The sequence below is a fragment of the Athalia rosae genome, chromosome 7 (assembly GCF_917208135.1).
Source record: "Athalia rosae chromosome 7, iyAthRosa1.1, whole genome shotgun sequence".
NCBI lineage: Eukaryota > Metazoa > Arthropoda > Insecta > Hymenoptera > Athaliidae > Athalia > Athalia rosae.
In genome coordinates, this window is record NC_064032.1 from 7,408,631 (window position 1) to 7,431,080 (window position 22,450).

General features: G+C 43.8%; 3 protein-coding genes across 3 annotated transcripts; all 3 read right to left on the minus strand.

The window, feature by feature from the left end:
* Positions 1-597: 597 nt before the first annotated feature.
* On the minus strand, positions 598-1,703 carry LOC125501752. Its single transcript, XM_048658382.1, has 2 exons — positions 1,093-1,703; positions 598-682 (listed from the first exon to the last, which is right to left on the minus strand). Exons 1-2 carry the CDS (start codon positions 1,701-1,703, stop codon positions 598-600), a joined length of 696 nt encoding a protein of 231 aa, XP_048514339.1.
* Positions 1,704-5,860: 4,157 nt separating this feature from the next.
* Positions 5,861-6,662, minus strand: LOC125501753. The gene is made up of 2 exons (XM_048658383.1): positions 5,985-6,662; positions 5,861-5,866 (listed from the first exon to the last, which is right to left on the minus strand). Exons 1-2 carry the CDS (start codon positions 6,660-6,662, stop codon positions 5,861-5,863), a joined length of 684 nt encoding a protein of 227 aa, XP_048514340.1.
* Positions 6,663-20,288: 13,626 nt separating this feature from the next.
* Positions 20,289-21,239, minus strand: LOC125501754. Its single transcript, XM_048658384.1, has one exon. It carries the CDS (start codon positions 21,237-21,239, stop codon positions 20,289-20,291), a length of 951 nt encoding a protein of 316 aa, XP_048514341.1.
* Positions 21,240-22,450: the final 1,211 nt, after the last annotated feature.

Here is a 22,450-nt window from a genome sequence, read left to right on the forward strand (position 1 = left end):
GGTTACATATATGTATAAACATTAACGATAACGATATTGCTGTTAAAAGCAATATACAATGACATTATTATACCCAATGTTATATCTACTCGCGAATATTAATTAGTTGCTACTGAAACTAGTCATGTATATCACTATTATTCGTTTTTAACTTACCGCAATGCTTTCTTTTTCAATTTGTTGCATTTTATGACGCTAGCAATATGAACAATGCACGCGAAGTTTGAACAATTGAAATCTCGGCGTGCCAATTAATTCAGTTTTCATCATTATCGACTAACGCCTTTCCCGCTCCGAGTTATCGATTAAATGATCACCCAGTTCAAAAGTTACCTTCTCAACGTTTCACCCATTCGGAAGTTACTGACTGAACACTTCGCCCGCTAAGTCTCCACAAAAATTTACCCAGGGCTGACTCTTTTAATTACGAAGTATAGTTACTCAATGATAAGATTGACAAGATGAAAATTTGAAAAATAGCGAAGACAGGTGTAGTGGGCATTTAAAAAAGAGAGAGAAGATAGAGAAGAGAGACAGCAATAGTAGGTTAGGATCAATGCGAGTCTGGCCCGGTCTAGTCTTAGGATTTCGGCCCGATCAAGCATAGTCCCGAATAAGTACCCATGTGAAGTTAGCCCCCCAAGTTTGGAAATCAGAAATTTTTTTCTTTGGAATCGTTCGCCTATCGTTTGCACATGTTTAGACAACCAAAATTTTCGTTTGCACAAGCACGAAATGATCGGAATTTCGAAAATAAATTGAGGAGGTTCAATTTCACGGCAGCCTCCCAAGTTGAGAATTTTTTATTTTTTTTTTCGCAATCGTTTGCACATGTTTGCACAACCAAAATTTTCGCTTGCACAAGCACACAATCGCCGGTATCGATCAAATTATCATTTGATACCAGCCCCCCAACGATTCATTCCACAACGAACCCAATAAATTGTTAGTTGTATTGAGGAATCAAAGTCTCTGGGACATTGTTTTTCGTTTCTTTTATTTCTTTTTTGTCCTTTTTTGTGTTTTTTAATGATAAAAATAATAGAAATAATAAAAAGCCCTGATTTTCGTTGATCGGACAGTTGCACGTACGGTATCAACCATTCCACTTTGTCGATCCGAATCTTGTAATCTTCGTCCGCTGATTGCAGTACCGCGTTTGCATCCGTTTTTGACCTCGTCAAGATTAACTCAGGTTTAGCGTGAACGACGATCTTGCAGTAATCTTCAGCAAACCCCAAAATCGTACTCAACGGTACAGACACATCAAAATATCCGTTAGAATCGGTGAGTTTTTGATTCCTTTCCTCAACATCTAACCAACCCGCATTTTCCATTAACCAAGCTTGACCGGGATTCAGAGAAGCGTAGCCTTTCATCAGACTGGTGAGACCTACATTTTTGCTTCTATCGATTTCTATAGCATTCAATTCGAAACGCACTTCTTCGAATAAATCACAGATTGCATTGTTTACGAGAGTTGTAGCCACCGCTACAGTTCCATCCGTTTTCATAAGTCTACCGTAAACATGCAGCGAGCTCTTGCTCCGTAGTAGGGTGAGATCTTGATGTTGTACGGCTATCCTTATCTCATCGCTGTTATTGGAACTTGAAGAGGCATACGGTTTGTGTGAGTGAGTCTCGTAGTGGGCGACAGACTCATCAAACATAACCGGTGTTTGAATGTTCAAGATTTCTTCCATGGTTCACAGCAGAGGATACAGATGCAAATGAACCTACGCTTCAATCTATTAAACCTTTTTTTCCAACCTTGAGACCTAGACTTTTCAGGAACAACACGTTTTGACGTGTTAGCGCGGTGGGAACAGGTGCACGACTAACTCCTCGGGTGCATGATAACTGTTTATAACCACCTCCAGTTTTTTTGTTATACACGATTCCCATTACTGCGATTTGATGTGCAATCTCACAGTTATAACTTCTCCGCGGAAATCAACCAAATCTCCGTCCTGATCAACGATTCGCAGCTGAATGTGATCTATGGTCTTGACGGTGACCGAAAGGTAAATGACGTGCGAAGGTACTTCGATCATCTTATATCCTGGTGGGACAGTTAGAAATAACTCGTGAATCGTGTGCACCTGACGTTCGTCGGCGTAAGCACCCGGTAGCGAGTTTACTTTCAGGATAGCTACGGGGAGATCCGATTGATGAACAACGTCAGGCTGTAAGATGCGTGGGGCAAACCCTAACAAGCGACCAATAGAGTCGCTGGGCTGGAAATTTATTGTACGATTACACTTGATTTCGCTACGCAACGTATTGTTGTTTGGTTTTATGGTGATATTCTTATCCACTAGCGCGTTCTGTATGTAGCTCTCAATGTCTTTTATTTCGTAACTACCTGTAGGTATAGTGATAACCTCATCCTCCACGTAAATTTTATTCTGACCGAAATCCACGTTGGGAATTGAATTGAAGGTCAACAGTTCAACCAATCCCAAGACATAATTCTTCTGGGGGGAAAGTTCGATTGGTGGAAAGTATTGCGTTTCAAGGATCGTGGATGTTCCCGAAATGGTTAGCGTCAACGAATCACCCATGACCGCAAATTCTAAACTGATCGCGGCACGTAAGCTTCAGGTTTATATACATTCTTTCGATCCAATTGATTACGAAGGAATTTCAAACAAAAATGACCGCATGTGATTTTATCATATTTCTGATATCTTTCATGATTATATTTAACGCTACCAACACGAAAGTATCCGACAAGATCTGAAGGTGGTCGAAGATTACCGAAACTGTCAAAGTAAACAACGTCGTCACCGATCTTTTTGTACGCCACCTAATGCGTGCCTGGTCCATCTTCGTTGTCGAGATTAACAATTGCTGATTCGATTCTACGAGGACCCAGGTCCGTCCAACTGTGGTAAAACAAACGCGCTGCTCGCCCTTATAACACACTCGAACGGTCTCAGGTTCGAGAATGTTTACGTTTACTCAAAATCTTTACATCAACCAAAGTACAAGTTTTTAGAGCAGCTGTTAGGACAAGTGGATGGTGTCAAGTATTCCCCTTTCAACGAAAACCAGCAGGTGGTCGTACCTGGCGATGCGCTACCTGATTCTTTGATGGTGTTTGACGATGTGTCCTGCGAGAAGCAGGATAATATCCGAAATTTCTTCAGTATGGGGCGCCATCACGATGTGGATTGTTTCTATCTTTGTTAGACGTATGCTCGTATACCTAAACATCTCGTGCGCGACAACGCAAATCTGCTAGTGTTGTTCAAGCAGGATGATATAAACCTCAAACATGTGTACGACGATCATGTAAACACGGATATGTCCTACACACAGTTCAAAGATTTGTGCGCAACGTGTTGGAATAGCGATAATCATGGATTCCTCGTGATTGACAAAGAGAGCGAGTTCAACGAGGGTAGGTACAGAGAAGGATTCGACTGTTTCATGAGGATGGAAAAGTGTTAAATAAATCGATTCCGACGAAGAAAATCAGTGACGTTTGCAACACTGTTCTGTTAACATGCAAGCAGCAAAGATTCTCGAACAAAAAGATACCTTACGCCATTTGGCTAGCGCCAGCGCTGCGGTTCGGCGAAAACATAGAATGATTAGGTCGGGCCGTGAAATTACCGAACAAGCGTTGAACGGTATGTTCAAACCGGTCGTCGGACCACTGCAAAAGCTTATCGATGTATCGCAAATGACTGCGAACATCAAAAACGAAATAATGCACGACGAAAGTGAAATTGTTCCTACAAAAACTGAAACCGTACCGGTCGAAACCGAAATTCCATCCTTCGAACCATCGGATGATGAGGATGATTACAAAGATGCAGCTCCGTTCGTGAATAATAGCGATGACGCTAATACCGAAAGTATTCAGCAGGACGAGTTGACGAAACGATACCTCGAACTGTTGCGCAAGGATAAACAAAGTGAGCTGAATAACGTATATGGCGTACGTCAGCTATTTCGCGGACGATGATTGGTCGGCAATTCACCCATAAGTTTTGGACAAGATTACATTGGTATCGGTGATTCACGATACGCGAAAACGAAGGGATTATTCGAACTGTTATTCAAGAAAGTGCCTGACGAGACTTCTGTGAGTTCGGACGACTTGGAAAATTACAAAAAAATTGTCTTGGCAACGAATGCTCACAGAAAATACTACAACAGCAACGAGGCTCTCAGAAGCACACCTGGTTTCAAACTCAAGAACATCATAGCAAAGATTCTGGATATGCCACCTGTGATACGTCAGCGCACCGAAAAGGGAATTCTCCCACAATACATGATGACTCGCGAAAACAGTCAACCTGATTACGTTTACTGGGATAATCCTAACGAGCTCGTCGATCGTCTCAGATTGCTAATAGCCTCCCAGTCGGCAGGTAATCCGAGTCATGTCAACGAAATTAATTCGATTATCGAAGAACTGCGTGAGAATGGTATCGTTTATTAATAAGCGAAGGACGGTTATTCGTATCATTACAACGATGAGCGTCGATGTGTTTGAACGACAACTACAATACAAGGGTGTGGCTTCAGGCAGTCGCGGTCCACCAGGCGTAGGATTCGAAATCACAGGTAATGACAATTTTGATTTGGAAAATAGAAGACAGTGCAACGTTGCCGCTCCTTTGCAGATGAACGACGCTGTTACTCTGAATTATCTGCAGCGGGAAATAGATTCCGCTCGAGTAGAAATGAACAACAACATTCAACTGATCCACACATTCATTGAATCCAGTACAAGCGAAACTCTGAAAAATCTACTCGCTGAGGTTAAATCGGGGCGAGACTTAGTGTTCCGTAATTCAGAAGTCAATTTCAATCTGGATACTAGACTGACAACATTGGAAAATGAACGAGTAAAAGCTCGCGCTAGTGAAGGAGTTGCACAAGCCGGCAAGACGTAATTACCCGCGTCGGAGCGTTGAAATGCGTGGCCTGAATGAAACGTGTCAAGCTGATCTTGTTGATATGCGTACGCTAAACGAAACAAGGGTCACCACTTCATGCTCACCGTAATTGATGTATTTTCAAAATACGCTTGGGCCGTGCCTATGAAGAACAAGACAGGCGAAGAGACGGCGAGTACTATGAAATTTGTTCTCAAGCGGGGACGCGTGCCGAAACATTTACAACTTGACAGAGGCAAAGAATTCTACAATTCGCATTTTGAGGATCTCATGAGACGGTATAAAATTAAACTCTACTCCACCTTCAGTAATCTGAAGGCTTCGATCTGCGAACGTTTTAACCGAACGATGAAAAATAGAATGTGGATGGAATTCAGTTTGCAAGGAAATTACAAGTGGATAACCATTTTACCCGATTTGATATCCACTTACAACAACACGAAACATCGAACAATTCGAATGAAACCAAAGGATGTTTCTACCACAAATGAAAAAATGTTGCTCAAGAGCGTGTACGGGAGAGTTCGCGTAAAACCTGCTTTAGCTCCTAAATTTGAGGTTGGCGATAAAGTACAAGTTAGCAAATTGAAAAATGTCTTCGACAAAGGTTATACACCAAATTGGACAACGGAAATATTCACCATAGATCAGGTGGCAAACACCGATCCTGTAACTTACAAACTCAAGGACTACCGAAACCAACCTGTTGCGGGTGGTTTTTATGAACTAGAGCTTCTCCGAGCTGCAAACTCTGACACTTACCTCATCGAGAAGGTGTTGCGGAAACGTGGAAAGAAACTGTTTGTAAAGTGGTTAGGTTTTGACAATACACACAATTGTTGGATAAACGAAAATGATTTGTAAGGTTTTTTCAAATTGAACATAAATACGTAATAAAACTTCAACAATAATAATATTAAATTTAATTTTTTTATCTCTCCAATTTACACCTGAAATCCAATACAGCTCACTCAGAAGGTATGAAACCCTACGGAAGTGTATCCGTTGTATTAGAAGACACAACTCGTTATCGTTATCCCAGCTCAGCACTATCTTTTTCTGTGCTACCATATAGACCTCATGCTTTTTGCTTATAATTGAATTCTGAATTTTCACTAAGTTTTGCTGATGCAAAGCACATTCCATGTAGTCGTTGAAAATTATTGTCCTCAAAGTTGACCCTTTGACCCCTTTGGCGCGTTTTTTGTCTTCATGGTCGTTTAACACTTTAAAACAATACAATTTCGCTCTCAAGCCTATGAATTCGGTAATTATTTTTGCGTTGGTTTCATTTTTCATCAGTCCCACAACTTTTCTATTCACCAACGGCATTTCATAAACATTATCTACAGGATAGTCGGAGGTGTCGAATTTGTATAAATCAGCTTTCATACATTCGTATATATTGGGAACGGTGAAATGATACAGAAGACTATCCGTGTCCGTGTACAACAATTTCGCCTTGTCTCCAAAAGTTTTTTTCACATAATTGTAATGAAAATCGTAAATGTATGTTTTGGAAAGATCGAGAATAGAAAGTCCGCTGTATATCGGTTTGTTTAGTTTCATTTTTGTTTTAGTCAATTCAATTATGACCATGTTTTTATCGAAAATCGTACAACTATGGAAATTTGATTTTGCTATGTAAGATCTGGCACCGTATCGTCCTCCCCACTTGGTAACTAATTTAACATCTCTGTATTTTCCAACATTTTCCATCGTTTTTCCAAAAACAGCGTTGATCATTAATTCGAAAATTTTTTTTTCAAAGTCGTCATAAGATTTTTTTCGAAGATCACTGTTCAAATTTATATAGCTTTCCAACCAAGGTGCTTGAATAAACTTCAACACTCGATGAATTTTCAATAATTTCATACCCAAACTTAGACACTGTTTCAAAACTATCTAATGAATGACGTATTTTTTTTTCGTGCACACGTCGAACAGGGTAGTCGTTAATTTTGGCTGTGCACATTTCGAAACGGCGGGTACATAATGCGTCGGGCATAGCGGCAAGTCTTTGGGTGATTCGTGAAGTTCTTGAGGATATTCTAAGTCTACTTCCAATATGTATCCTATGGGGGATCTGTCTGAAACTTTGCCTACATCGAGTAGCTCAAAATTCATTAGCCATTGAAACGAACCATATGGTAGAAAAAGACTCATACCTGCACCGTACAGGTTGTTCACGTCGAAATACATGATATACGACTCATCCCGCCGCGAATCAAAGGCTGCACCCATGTATCTGTTATTAGCTTTCCCATACCTGTTGGAACACTGGGACACACCACCGCGGATACCTCTTTCAACGAACGTTACCATATCAATGTCAAACAACAGCTCTAATTCGATACGCGTATACTTCAGCATTGCATCGAAAGCGAGACCCGGTGCTGTATAATAATGCAAAGGGTCTAAATTATATGTGGATTGGCAATTTTGTCGGAAATTCTGAAAAACGTCAGCTGAAAGAAGAACGTCAGTGCGTAGATACAAATCTGAATACTCTCCTAAAGTTTTGATATTGAAAGCCTGCCAAATGTGACACGCATGCGAATAATCAGCCTGTGAAATATTTTCACGATTTAGTTTAGAATAAAAATCTTCAATTGAGGGTAATTGTTTTTCGTTCAGTTTCTCCCAATCATCTACATAATCGTATGGAAACACACCTTTTCTAACTATTAATGGAAAGTTATCGGGGTTTTCACAATATTTGGACGTAATTAATTTTTGATCATTATTCAAATACGACACCAATTTTTCAAGACTGCTTGGCATGAATCGAAAAGAATCAATAAATCGATAATTTACGATTGTTCTTTCTACGAATTTTGTGAACTATATATATTTTTCTTTGGTTACGGGTAGTAAATTGATGTGACCTTTAAACGAGATTGCGAGTTCTTTGATGAAAAAATGTGAATCGTAGCCGGACAAGTCATGAAAAATCACTGGAATACAATGCAAGTTCGTGTAATTAAGATTACAAACTGAGTGGGCAGCACCTCGATACTTTCCCGTGAAATGACAATGATCACGATGCTTTGTGTCTGCACTAGTAAACGCTTTTTCACAAATATGACAAAAGGTAGCGGAACGAAATTGATTCTCTTGATCGACGTTCAGGGATTCCATTGGCGTGATTGTTTCTAAATAAATTTTGATCGAACTAGCCAAATCCTTTAGTTCATTAACAAACCACTGGATACAATCAGGTCTACGTTTGATTACAAATTTACAAATCGAGTCATCGAACGAACAATGGAGGTAGTATGCTATGCTATGTGGTGTATGATTTTGATACATAATTACATTCGCCGATTCACTAGCTACAGGTTTCAACGAAAATTCAAGATCTGCGTATACACAAAAAGGTACATCCACTTTATATCTGAAGTTTGTGAATTTCAAGAATTTCTCATCCTCTGTAGGCAAAACAACCTTGGTGTTATTCAAAAGTGGACACTCAACCTTACGTGCGTTCAAATTTTTCTCAAAATCGAAATTATTCAGACACCTGTCACATAATCAAGTACGACATTTGTGTTTCGGAATTTTTGATCTTATTAATCTGGACAAATTTCGAATCCAAGCCAAGTGATACAACCTATTGTCTTTGTCATCTTCGTCATCATTATTATCTTCGTCTACATGAATTGCAACCTCCACCGTAAGAAGGTGAATTACCGGCTTGTCTAATCTATGTTCACTCAGATAAAGCGGTACGATTTCCTCCTCCTTTCTGTCACATCGGTCTACACCGTAAACGTTGATCGAAAGGTTGTTCATTCTTTCAAATTTTGGAATATTGTGCAAACACATCGGAAATCGCAAACCGTCATATTTGAGCACCGAGCTGAAATGTGGATACGAATCTGGTGCGGTGGAATTATTACTTGCGGGGAAAAGAGTTGCAGTCACTGACCAAAGAAAACAATAGGAGTCTGTGTTCCTTATGTTTACAACAGCTTTCTTATCTCTTATATGTTTTGGTAACTCTACGTAAGTGAATGATCCACCTTTCAGCGGGGTATATTTGTTTATAATTACAGATGAATTTATAATTTCTACTAAAGACCACCCCGAGTCCTTTTCTTGGAAGTCCTCAACTTTCACTAACAACTTCTCTTTCACATTCACGTCAAACCACTCGTTCAAGTTTGTTGTTTGTAGAACCACAACATTTTTCGAATTAAAGAATTTGCGTTCCTCCATAATTTCGGAATTTTTAACAATTTGAAATTTGCAACACAAAACCACATTTGCCTCCAAACTGTGGTTTCTCTGTACAGTTGTTCTGAGTCTCGCGGTAATCAAAGTTCTCGAGTCTTCTAAAAAATCCGTCAGATCTCTGTGACACAAATTCAACACAGCTCCGGTTCTGATGTGTCCCTCAAAAGCTGTGTCCAAATCTTCCCACTGCACTCGATCGCTTCTTCTTTGTTTTTGCACACCTTCACCAGTTTTTTTTAATTGTTGGAACTTAACTTTCAAAGTCTTTAAAATTCCAATCGTTGTTGATATTTTTGTTTTTTGCCCTACGGTCAAGCAACTTTTCCTTAAAGTTTTGTTCAAGAATTTAATGTTTTGAGTTCCATATTTCACCCACTTCTGAGTTTCTGTCACCGATGATTCGTTTTCGAGGAGTTTGTAAGCTTTTTCCATAACGGAAATGAGTTTCAAACACTTCTCGGAATTCATATTGAAGGTGGTCTGTATGTCATCGAGTCGAAACGCGAAATGACCATCACGCATCGTTAGAGATCCGTATATATATAATACAACGGAGGGGGCTTCACATGCAGTTCTGAGAATTAGACGTTGGATGTTTTTTGTTTTTTTTTTATCCATGCAACTCAAACGGTTGATAGCGATAGAGTCAAAATCAACGATCTTCGATTCGAGGGTTAAGATTTGAACAGATTTAAGTTTACATCGTCAAGGGCTTTTGCTGCAGGTGGGATCTCTTCTAGCGTCAAGTCACAAGGGTTGAGTTTATCGTAAACAAAAAAGATGAACCTATAGACACCATGAAAGCTTCGGTTGTGTACGTGTATTACTGCATCGGTTATCGATATTAGACGAAGCAACGAGTTTCATTCCTAGAAAGAGCTTCGAAGAGCGAAGAACTTACGTATTTTTAAAATTTGTCGAAGACTTGTGCGTTTTTCTTGTATTTCTGTAAAAGTGAAAAGTAAAAAGTCAGACGAAAGGTAAATAATTGTGTTTTTGAAGTGAAATCCTCAATTGTGCTTCTACTTGTGCGTTATGGCGAAAAATGTAATATCTTTCAACTTTTGTAGATCCGATATGAACGACAATGCCTATGTTCTATTTGAGGGGGTATACGTTCCCCATGTATGGGCTGCGGAACTGTCACCCGCAACGATAACCAGTTCAATTGAACGCGCTATGGCATTGGCAAACAGAAAACGAGAACAGCCATATCTATTTTATGGCGGCAGAAACGTTATGTGCGTTTGGGCAATGCATTGATGGCACCTATATGTTTAAAAAGTGTCGCAGACCGTTCGTTCTGATTGTTCGAGGTATAGAACTCTTTGGTCTGGACGACGACGACGACGACGACGACGACGACGACGACGACGACGACGACGACGACGACGACGACGACGACGACGACGACGACGACGACGACGAAGATTTCGACGATCAAGACGATCCAGAGCTCGATGAAGGGTGCTACGTCGACTGATGTATACATAATAACAACACTAAAAAATTTTTTTTCATAATATGGTTTTTTAATAATACAAAAAGTTTTTTTTCAGTATAGTTCTCTTACAATTAGGTGTGTGTAAATATATATATAATTTTTTTTTTTTAATTTTTCTTACAATTAGGTGTGTGAATATGTATATATTTTTTCTAAATATACTTATATAAAAAAGATAGAAAGATTGTTTAACAATAATTGAATGTAGTGGAATTCCATCTTGTGGTATTGGCCTCCAAGGTATTTCAGATCCAATTGTCCTTTCGATGCCGCCTCCAGCAGTTGGTCGAAGAAACTACTATCTCCAGCGAAGGTGTCATCCCCCGCAAAGAGTGTGTGAGCCAAGCGGGTAGGCAAATATACGCTGTATTCGTTTTCAATATCTACCACCACCTTAGGTCCGTATCTTGTCTGGACTTTGCGAAGGTCGCTTATTTTGTAAGTTTTGTTTACTTCGAATTCGGTCAGTTTTTTGGTTGGGAGAAAATTATCCATCCTGGCTACTTTGTTTAGTTGTCCTTTTGAATAAATTTGAAATTGATAAAATTTAAAAATTAATTATTGGAAACAAGGGTGAATTTTGAATGAATACGTGGTTATATTTCCAGAATAAAATATAAAATACAAAATTTATAATATAAAAATACTAACTAACAGTTGATCAGAAAAATCAAGCTAGAATCGGGAGTGATATGAATTGGGGAAGTAAGAATTTGGAATGAGACGAGTATGTATGAAAATAACACCTTGCTCAAATTGATTTGGATTTGGAGAAGATGGTGCGAACTGCACTGGTGGACTTCCGAATCAACTTTTTAGAAAACTGCACTGAAGTTAAGTTTTTGGTGGATGAGTCTAAAAAAAGTCAAGCACTGAATGAATGAGTGGACTGAGAATAAGTGAGTAAGTAAGTAAGTGAGTGAGTAAGTTTTGTGTGTTTTTTGTGTTGTGTCATTTTTTAGTTGAGTTCCAGTTTTTATACCAAGATTTTGAGGGCGGTGTTTTGTAAATCTCTACAATTGGTTAGAATTTTCTTTTGGGGGTTCTTCCAATCGTATGTGTTTATCTATTTTGTTCAAACTGTTTAAAATATCTCATTGGTTGAGTTTTTCTCCCACTTGGGCCTGGTTATGCTGGGGTAGTTTTCTGGGGTACAAACACTTGAGTTTCATGACTATCTTCGAGAAATTGTTCGGTTTTTGAAAGTTTACTATTATTTAATGAACAAACTGGATTTTTACCAACTCCGAAATGGAAAATTCTTAGAAAATTTGAATCATTGATTTGTGTTTTTGAACGAAGGTTCTATCATGTTTTTTACGGATTTTATATTATAAGATTGAAATTTGACTGAATTCTTTCAATTTAACAAATGTAATGAGTGTTTGATAATGTTTTATTAACGCGGAGACGGTTTAAAATTGTTCATTAGTAAATGGTTCTTAATAATTGAAGCAATATATGAAGCTAATGGAATATTTCAAACTCGGAGTGGTTGACAATATGAAGAAAAGGATCTTGGCTTGAAAATGGGTGTGTGGACCAGGGATTTGTTTAGACTATTCTAGGATTTTACGACCGACTCTCCAGATTCCACATCTGCAAGATCTCAGGTTCAAATGGTCATCTCTGGAACCTTTGTTTAGTTAAAATCTAGGGGATATTGAAAATTGTGAATTAAGGAGTCCCGTGGGACGTAACAATACTCTAGCCCTTGACCCCTCTTTACCAGTTAGAAATCCGTAATTATTTATGGATGAAGTAACCAACGCTCACGCTAACGCATCGGTGACCCGCCTGACCGTCGGTTCTTCCCCAGCGGGGTGGAGTACGAGGGATCGAGAGAACCGGTTCGATGACCCCCAAAGTTTCGGTCGGAGCGAGTTCGAACCTACCCGCCGACGCTCCGGAATTTGTTTGTTTGCAAATAACAACGACACCGACGATCGGCCCATGTAAAATGATCCCCTTCGATCGGAAGAATCGACGAAGAAGTATTTACGAATTCCTTTCATCTCGGCGATAGCGCTAAAGAAAAGGGATGAGGGGGGCTGCGGGTCAAAACCGCCAGCGTTTTTGAGAAAAATAAAATGGCGGTCTCACGATGACCGCACACCGCGGGCTACCTCGTTAGCGGGGGAGGGGGAATCGACGGTGAGACACGTGCGTCTCGGCTGACGGGTTTGCGTTTCGGCTAGATTGTGGGTGATGAAGGGATTTTCATCCAAGACCTCCCTTGTATATCTACTTTTATCCTCATGGTCCCTGGGAGACGGCAAGCCTTAGCTACTCGTTCGACAACGGCATCGTGTCTAAGTTGCCAAGCCGCCGAGTGCGGCTGGCAGTGGCAAAGGACATGAGGAAGGGATTCCAGGCCCCCCCCCCGCAGCGCCGGCAACGCTTATCACCGTCCCCACAGCGTCTCGCCCCGTTAAGGGGGAGAACGTCCAGGCGGGCGCGGTGGATGAAGCGCCAATCGGCGAAGCGGGTAAAGTTGCCGCCGCGAAGAAAGTGGTTTGACACATTCGTCAGCGACGACACCCGGAATACCTTCCCCTGATCCGGCTTTCGTTTTAATTTTAATTGATAATATTCGACCGCTGCCAGCCGCAATCGGCGGATGACTTGGTCGCGTGAGTCCGGAGATACCGTTGTCTCCCTTTCGCGCGAGCCCCTCATCGTCACCACCAGCTCTTGTCGAGTGTCTAAAAATTTCCATTTCACGGCGAGCTTGTCCTCGGACCGCCGCGCCGCGTTTCTCGCTCTTGACCAGAGCGAGGCGATGTCCCCCCCGTCTCTGGCGAACTCTCCCTCCAGCGAACCGGAGAGATAGGTCGCCAGATCCGCGGCGGAAGGGTTTCGCCCGATCTTCCTGGCGACAGCCGCCTCCAGGGAAGACCAGGCTAGACCCCGCACCACCCCGTCCTCTACGGTCAGGAGGCGGAAGGCGCGCCCTATCGTTAAAATATCCCCCAGATCGGCGAGCGGGAGAAGCCCACATCCCCCCCGGCTGGGAGGGAGGAAGACAATCTCCGCGCTCGCCCTCTGGGGTAGGTGCATCCATTTCTTTGCTAATTTCTTAATAAGCCTATCCGCCTCCTTGAGCGGTCCCTTCTCAACGTGTGCTCCCCTCAGCAGAAAGCCCAGTCGCGGCAACAAGAACGTTGCGACTGTTTCGGCCTTCTGCCAAGGGGTGAGAAGGGACTCGTCGACGGCCCGGAGATCTCGGACAAGCTCGTCGATCGTCAAAAGCGGTGTTCGTTTTACTTGGAAGCCGGTGGGGACTCCGAGGTGCTGATAAGTCTCACCGGCTGCCAGGGCTCTTATCTCCGTTCCTTGTATTCTAAATCGTGTCGGAACCACCTTGCGCGTTCCCCTGCAATCCTGGTGAAGTGTCGCGCATTTTGCAGGGTTAAAGTGGAGCCCGATGCCGTTCGCTGCTGATTCCACTTGTCTCAAAAGTTCTTCCATTCCCTCAGCAGCGTCGGCAATGAGAACGAGGTCGTCAGCATAGGCTAATATGTTGTGCCGATGGCCCTGCAGTGTATAACCTGCATCACTGGAAGCGGCCGCCCGAAGGACCGGTTCCTCCGCAAGGTTAAACACTACAGGGCTCATCGGACACCCTTGCTTCACCTCCGCATTCATTATTATAGGGTCGGTGAGGCCATCGACGGTGCGCACCCGGGTGGAGCAGCCATCGTACATGCTCTCCACTATGCTGCGTATGGCGAGTGGGAGCCCGGCCTCCTCCAGAGCACGGTGGATGGATGCGTGGGGGACCGAACCAAACGCGTTGGTCAGGTCCAACCACGCCACCACCACCTGACGGCCCCTCCTGCGAGCGTCGTTCAGGACTTCCTGCAGCACGAAGTTGTGTTCAAAACACCCCTCACATGGCAGGAAGCCCTTCTGAGCCGTGCTAAGACGCTTATTGCGGATCGTCCACTTGAGCAGACGGTCAGCAAGAACAGCGGCAAAGAGTTTCGGAGTCGTGTCACCTAGGGCCAACGGACGCCAGTTCGAGAGATCGTCCCGATCGCCTTTCTTATGGATCAGGACCGTGTTGGACGACTTCCAGATATCCGGGATCGCCTCCAGACGTCTACAGGCGTTGAATAGAGAGGTGAGCAACCGACAGTCTGGGTCAGCCCCTCTCAGATCCCGGTAGGTCAAACCGTCCGGCCCCGGCGCAGTGTTGGACATGCGCCTGAGCCGGAGGTCGACCTCCATCACCGAGAACGGCTGAAGCAGACTGCCGGTGCTACCCTCGTCTGGAGCCCCGTAACGGGGAGGCGGAGGTCGCACTCCCAGGTTCCCCGCCGGACTGTACATTGCCACGAAGTGCTCCATGATCCGTCCCTTCGACACCTGACAGTGCTGGGACGGACCCTGAAGCACCTCCTGGACTGCACGCCGGCGGTTCCCCCTGTAGAGTTTTTGAATTCTAGCGGCCTCCGCCACGCGATCCCGTATATCCGGAAGAGTCCTCTCCGGTCCCTCTTGTTGCGGTAGTTGTTGTTGCCTTTGATGTTGTTGCTGGCGATCGGGGCGATCCCTCGAACCACGCCCGGGTCCAGCTCCACGACCCCTACGCTCTCCACCGCCACTCCCACCTCCCGATCTACCCCCCTCACCGCGCACCCGTTCTGCCCCAAGGCCTTGGAGGAAAGCTGCAGTTTGCGCTGCAGCCTCCTCCAGTTCTTCGATACAAACAACCGCCTCCGCCATACCAATCAGTAGCTCCCGCTCGTCCGGCAGCACTTCCGTAGTTTGCCGGGTGGCAGGCTGCCGGCGGCGGGACTGATCGGCAGGCGTCAGCGGTTGTTGCCTTGAGGTCGGTGAACGGCGAGAGACAGCAGACGATCCGTGACTACTCGCAGGTCGGGTCGCCCGCTCCGTGGAGGCAAGACTCCCACCCCCCACAGCTTGTCCGGGTGCGCCCCGTCGATGCCCTCGACCTCCCCTAGTTCCCTTCCCTCGCAAGTTAAAAAACCCTCCCCTTGAATTGCTCTTATTTCCCCCGGATGATGATCGACGACCTCGTTCTCCCGTAGAACACGCTTCAGGCGGATCTGAAATTACATTATTTTCGTTAAGCGTGCCGTCTAATGTTAAAATACTAAATCTATTATTTTCAATTATGCTACTATTATTGTTACTATCTATACTATTGTTATTATTCTGGCAGTTGTCATTAAATAAAAATCGGCTCCCTGCAAACCGCCCTGAGCTTCGCCGCGACGTCGTGGGAGACTCTCTACTTGTATTTTGGCTTCTCCGGAGCGCCCGGGCGGTGTCGGGAGACAGTCGAGGCCTCGCTGGTGCTTGAGGAGGTGGCGGCGGCGTCCCCTCGTCTTCCGAGTCCTCGGCCGGCGACGCGGGCCCGCTGGGGTGTCGTCTGCGGACCCGCCCGTTGACCTCCTGCCACGGCGTGCTGCTGTTGGTGTTGCTGCTGTTGTTGCGCTGTTGCTGTTGTTGAGGAGGGACCGCCCTGGATGGCCCCGCTACGCCGACGACCGCCGGAGGGGGGAGGACTCGCGCCGCTGGTGGTGATGGTGGTGTTACAGATGCGGCGCTCCTCTCGTTGCCTCCCCCCTGGACCCTGGAGGTGGTGATGGGTCCCTTCGATGTCGTTGTCGTGACGGTCGTCGTTGTGAGGGTCACAGGCAAAGTTGGGGATCCGAGCAGTCCGCTCGCCGGGGCCCTCAGCTCTTCGCTGATGGTCAACAGGATGGCTGGGCCCCGGCTTTCCCTCGTAGGAGGGCTGTGGGGGCCTCCCGCCATCCCCGGCAGGAGCGACGTAGCTCTCAATGCCGACCACAGCCCTCTGCGTGCTGCTGCGGCATCCCCGTCGGCCTGCGACGGCCTCGTGGCACCCATCGTGACGGCGGCATAGGATGGTGGGGCCGCCGTCTCTTCTGACCCCGGCACTAGTCCCCGGATGGTGTTAGTGGGTGATGTCGTCTTAGGTGCCGGGGTCTCCTTCGCTGATGTGGAGCCAGGCGTTGGCACCGCTGTCCCGCTGCTGCTCGCTGCCCGGCGGGTGGTCGGCCGGGCATCCACCGGCACGCTGCTGGCGCGTCTGCTCCTCGTCATGGGGCCCTCGTAGATGTTATTTGGGCCCCTCGCCGGTGGATCGGGGTTCCTCTCCGCGGTGCTTGTCGGCCCGGCTGCTGAGGTGGTGATGGTGGGTGCCACCGTAGCGGGCGCTGCTGATGTTGTTGCTGCTGTCTGCGTGGGGGCGGCCCTCCTGGGCCGTGGCAGAAGTTCCTCCGTCGCTGGGGGTGATGGTTGCGACGGAGTTGTCGCCGGCGTCGTCGTCGGGGTCCTTGTTGTTGGCGCGGAGCTTGAGGTGGTGGTCGCTCCGTGCCTGGCTGCTGCTGTCGATGGTGGTGGTAGTGTGGCAGCAGCCCTTCTCTTGGTAGCCGCCGCCCCTGATGCGCTGATGGTCGGCTGCTCTCTCTGGGCCTCGACTGTTCCTCGACCCCGTCCCTGCGTCGCGGCTTCATGATTCGCTACTCTAGAATTAATAAAATTATCGAGCCTCCCTCGGCCCGAAGTATTAGCACCAGCCACACTTGCCCCCGTTGTTCTCCTCGCACCCAGACCTGTTCCCGGGGCGCATGGAGGATTATTATTATTATCATGCGCGGCGGCGTGATGTGCCTTCACCGCCTTCAGAGGATATCTTCCATCGCCGGTGAAGCCACACACGCCGCACTGGTGTTCAACTGTATGCCCCGGGTGGTGTTTCTTTGTGTGTTTTAGCAGGTCCGAGTGCGATTTGAATACTCCGTCCGTCCTTCTACCTTGGTTATTTTCAAAACATTCTGGGCACCTGAATTCCTGCGGGAAAGGAAATTTTATTATTATTTGGATTGTCATTTTGTACGTTTTGTTTTGTCAGGGACTTACTGAGCTGGTCTAATTACCTAGTCTAAATCAATAAATAAATAAATAAATAAATAAATACCTAACACTAAAGGGTGTAAAAAGCCCTGCAATTATCAATAGATAAAAATGAGGGTGTAAAATGCCCAGTCAGTCAGCTACCTAAATCTTCGCCTTATATACTAAAGTAAATAGTAAAATAGGGTGTAGAAAGCCCAGTCAACAATATAAATTAATTAAATAAAAAAAAGAGAGGTGTAAAAAGCCTATTAAATTATCAGTCAATTAAAACTTACTAACTAAACAATGAAGGTAACGTAACAGGATAATAGATAAACGAATAAATAAATAAATAAATAGTACTAGTCAAATAAATATCACAATAAAAACTGTCGAGACTGGCATCGAATCAGCATGTGGTGAGTAGCGCATTAGCAGAAGTAAGAAAATGAAAATTTGAAAAATAGCGGAGACAGCTGTAGTGGGCATTTAAAGCGGGCATTTAAAAAAGAGAGAGAAGATAGAGAAGAGAGACAGCGATAGTAGGTGTCACCTCTGTCGCCTTCGGGCGCCGACAGAGGGGGCGGAGGGCTCGCGGACTGCCGCACCTCGGCTCGCAACTCGCGCCACTTGCTTCGGCCGCAGCCCGCGAGGGGGCGCATCGAGTCCGCCGCTCCGGACGGCTGATTTGCACGCAGATGCTTTTCAACCGCCTTCGCGAGCGGACGCGCTGACGGAAGGATCCCGCGACATCAGGTATAATAAATCCCACAAAAGGCACCTACGGTGCAAAAAAGTTCGCCAAGTACATCAAATGTTCAACAGTCACTACCATCAAAATATATTTACTGATTATTCAAAAGAATTCATGAATAATAGGAAAAAAAGAATCCAAATCAATCACTGTGCCAAGTACATGGAACTTTGCTACACAAATAGAAATTCTAGAGAAGATTGGAATAAAAATAAAACAACCCTAATAATTAATTGAAAGATGACGAAATTGGAAAGCAATTGATAAAAATCAATTCGATGAATCAAAAAACAATAAAGATTGAGAAAATAAATTAAATTAAAAAAAAAAAAAAAAAAAGAAAAATTGGAGTACGTAGTTCTTGGCGGGCTGATGTTATATTGCCCTGCAAGAATTCTGAATTTTTTCCCCTAAATAGCCCGCCAAGTCCTACTACCTCCAATTTTTTTTTTTTTTTTTTTTTTTTAATTTAATTTATTTTCTCAATCTTTATTGTTTTTTGATTCATCGAATTGATTTTTATCAATTGCTTTCCAATTTCGTCATCTTTCAATTAATTATTAGGGTTGTTTTATTTTTATTCCAATCTTCTCTAGAATTTCTATTTGTGTAGCAAAGTTCCATGTACTTGGCACAGTAATTGATTTGGATTCTTTTTTTCCTATTATTCATGAATTCTTCTGAATAATCAGTAAATATATTTTGATGGTAGTGACTGTTGAACATTTGATGTACTTGGCGAACTTTTTTGCACCGTAGGTGCCTTTTGTGGGATTTCATAACTTTTTGTATTTTGTCAGGCTTGAATGAAAGCTCGCCCCCAGTAGCGATAAAATTCCGCATTTGCTGTCATATTGTTGATATGTGTGTTGTTCAATAAAACGCGAATCCTTATTGCGCTTTCGAGCACTCGGTAGAGCGCCCGCTCGTTTGAATGTACCTTGCGCTAAACTTTACCGAGTCTCTTAATTAAGTGATCATCACACTTGTGATTTACGGTTATCAAATGATTATGTAGCTCTACGAATTGCTGCGACAGTTAACAATTTCGTCAGTCGATTTTATATAACTCATGTAATAGGTCCTATGTCAGAAATGCATTGGCAACTGCTAAACTATAACAGAATCCATAGTTTTTCAGTTCGCTGTTCGTGTTTGTGGAATTATATTCTTGGCACTAGGTGCAGTGTTCTCCGATTATTATTTTACCCGTATGAATGTTAAACTCTTATCTGCGGCTCATTAGGGGTGCTCCATCATCATGGTTTCAAAAACTGCGTCTTTGATCGGAGAATCGCGTCTGAAAAGCATTAAAAACTCGAAGCTGTAGATCCTTATGAAATAGTCGAATAACTTCCGTTGATTCGTGGATTTACAAATTGATGATATAATTAAGGATGCATAACTTGTAAGTATCAGCTGCTCCATCCTTTATAGATACCCCCCCCCCCCCCCCCACATCGTGTGCAACTATAACCCTGCATGCAGCCCTCCTCCTTTCTCATCCGGGCTTGGGACCGGCAATGGCGGAGTTACTGACATGCAGGCGTTATAGTTGCATTCATGTTATATCGTTTTTTCTATTACATAAACCTATTCTATTGCGAGTACTCTTCGCTTGTCTCATCTCTTATGCGATAGGTAGAAAACTTTGATTATATACGAAGAGTAATATTTGGATTGTTGGGCTATCAATCGGCTCATTTACTATTTGCTGGCAGTTTTGCATCTATTGATTTCCTTAGACGATTAAGGGTACCCTGCGTGTCTTTGAAGAGGACGAGTATTGCACTTCGGTCTGCCAGCTATATTTGTGCAACCATAAACCCTGCTTGCAGCTTACCTCCTTTCTCACCCGGGCCTGTGACCGGCGATGGTAGAGTTACTGATATGCAGGGATTGTAGTTGCGTTTCTATGGCATTTGCCTAATTCGTTTCTTATATTTATTTTTATATTTTATCGACATGTCTTACGCCGCATTTAAATTTGTCGCAAGAAGAATATGTATCCGTCCTTTGCATTTCTTGGCCAGGTTTGCTTCCTGATATTCTCGTTATTAGCGTTCACCCAGGCGAACGTCCCTTCTCGTAGCATGCTTGTATAATGTCCTTCCGTTATGTTGCGGCCATGGTGGAAAATTGCACTATCTACTTTATAACTTTTAGCGCAGATCATAATTTTCTCCGTGGGTACTGCTTTTATGCTGTAATTGTTCGATTTCATAACTTCTCCGTTTTTTATCGAAAATAGCATCAGCTGAATAATTAAACAGCTGTTTAATGATAATATTTCAGTTTTCGCGCACATTTCTTCCGATTTGCAAGTACCGCACGATCCTTTTACCGTTTTCCAGTGCGATAGATTATCGTTGAATATGTCCGATAACCTTGGTGTTTTTTTGCAAAGTTTAGGCAGTGCCAATGACAATATTATACTGCGTTCGATTAAGGTATTAGTGTAACCGCAATTTTTGCAGAGTAGTTTTATCGTCAGCTGATGCTCAACAATCGTGCTAAGGTCATTGTGATTAGAAATTAGACCGGTTAAAAATTCGGACGCGTCTTGCCGCTTATTCGCAGTAAACTGTTCACCCGCAAGTCTTCTAGCGGTGTATACATTCACCGGGTCTTCTGAGTTAGCATAATCATTAATTAACGTTCTCAAGACATCATCTATTTCATTCTGACGCAATAAATGGTCTCTCAGTGTTTTGCAGTGTAAGATACACTGGATTGTTGCGTTAGCGTAACAAGAGACGTGATCAGCATTTTGTAAGCCTTTTATTCGCCACAAATTGGCTGCAGTTTCTTCGGCTGGTGCCTGACATGTGACGACATCTTTCGGTATCGACCATCTGCAGTCAGGTATCTTCTTTGCTCTCATCGACGTGAGAGTCATCGGCATCAGATCTGGACGATACATTTTCCTCATTCTATTATATTCTGAAATGGCTGATCCATTCGCTAATACAGAGTGAGGATCGTAATTGATCAGATGTAGACCTTCTAGTGTGGTTACTCGCGAAAGAGCAACGTAAACTTGTCCACGCGCAAATACGGTATTGCCTGCGTCAATTACGGCGTTCTTTAAACTCAGGCCCTGACTTTTATGAATTGTCATACCGTAACTGAGGCAAATAGGAAATTGTTTTCGGATAACGTAAGCGCCTTCCATCACCTCAAATTTCACATCAACGCGCTCCAAAACATGTACGACGCCTGTAGCTAAGACAATCTGCACTGTTTCTACGTCACCGGTATCAGCAGCTCGGGATATTGCCGTTATTGTACCAATAGTGCCGTTTACGAGGCCTAACGTAACATCAATGTTCCGTCTGATCATTATTTTCGAGCCAATTTTTCCAATAATCATTCTTGATAGACCCGCAGTTCGTGAACTGTCTTCGTCATCCGTGTTCAACATTTTCTGAACGTTTTTTTTTAAGTACGGTGGACAATCAACCGTATCATGAGCCAATAATTGTATCTCGTCGGTCTGAATCTCGCTCAACATTGCTTCATTGAGAACATCACACATGCGACACGTGGGAAGTAAACAGACTGTGTCAATAGGTAAATTGTTTATATAATTGCAAAGTTCTCGTATTCTGTCTCTGAACTCATTTGCTTCGAATTTGATTTTCCTCGATGACAATATTCTCGTGTCCGAATCAGTAACGATCCCAAGGCGTATTCTTGCGAGTATCTCGCGATACGTCTGATCTTTCTTTTGTCTCATATTGATAGTGAGTTCATCGTATGTGAATAAATTACGCCACAGATCCACACTACCCATTGCGCCTATGAGTTTTTCTACATCGGTGTTCGATAATTTTGTGAACGAGGGTCCCTCGTGAACAGGTGGGAGTTGTAGCAAATCTCCGAAAAGGAGGATGTGCTTATTACCAAACCAGCCGTCTTTACAGTCTGCGGTATTGAAGATTTCGACTAATCTAAGATGTATGTACATGAACGTAACGTTAGAAATCATCGAAACTTCGTCTATCACTATCAGGGCAACGTTTCTCAGTTGGTCCCGTATGGTTTTGAGGACCACGTCTGACAACGGTTTGTATTTTGGAGTACGGCCGTGTTCAACTGGCAATTGAAATAGCCTATGAACAGTCAAGCCGTCAACATTGA

Excerpts from the sequence above, each read along its gene's own strand:
- LOC125501752 (XM_048658382.1), bottom strand. The coding sequence starts at position 1,703 with ATGGAAGAAATCTTGAACATTCAAACACCGGTTATGTTTGATGAGTCT. Across the intron at positions 683-1,092 it reads AAAGTGGAATGGTTGATACC|GCGAACGATTCCAAAGAAAA; the intron begins GTACGTGCAACT and ends TGCAAACGATAG.
- LOC125501753 (XM_048658383.1), bottom strand. The coding sequence starts at position 6,662 with ATGATCAACGCTGTTTTTGGAAAAACGATGGAAAATGTTGGAAAATAC.
- LOC125501754 (XM_048658384.1), bottom strand. The coding sequence starts at position 21,239 with ATGAGGAAAATGTATCGTCCAGATCTGATGCCGATGACTCTCACGTCG.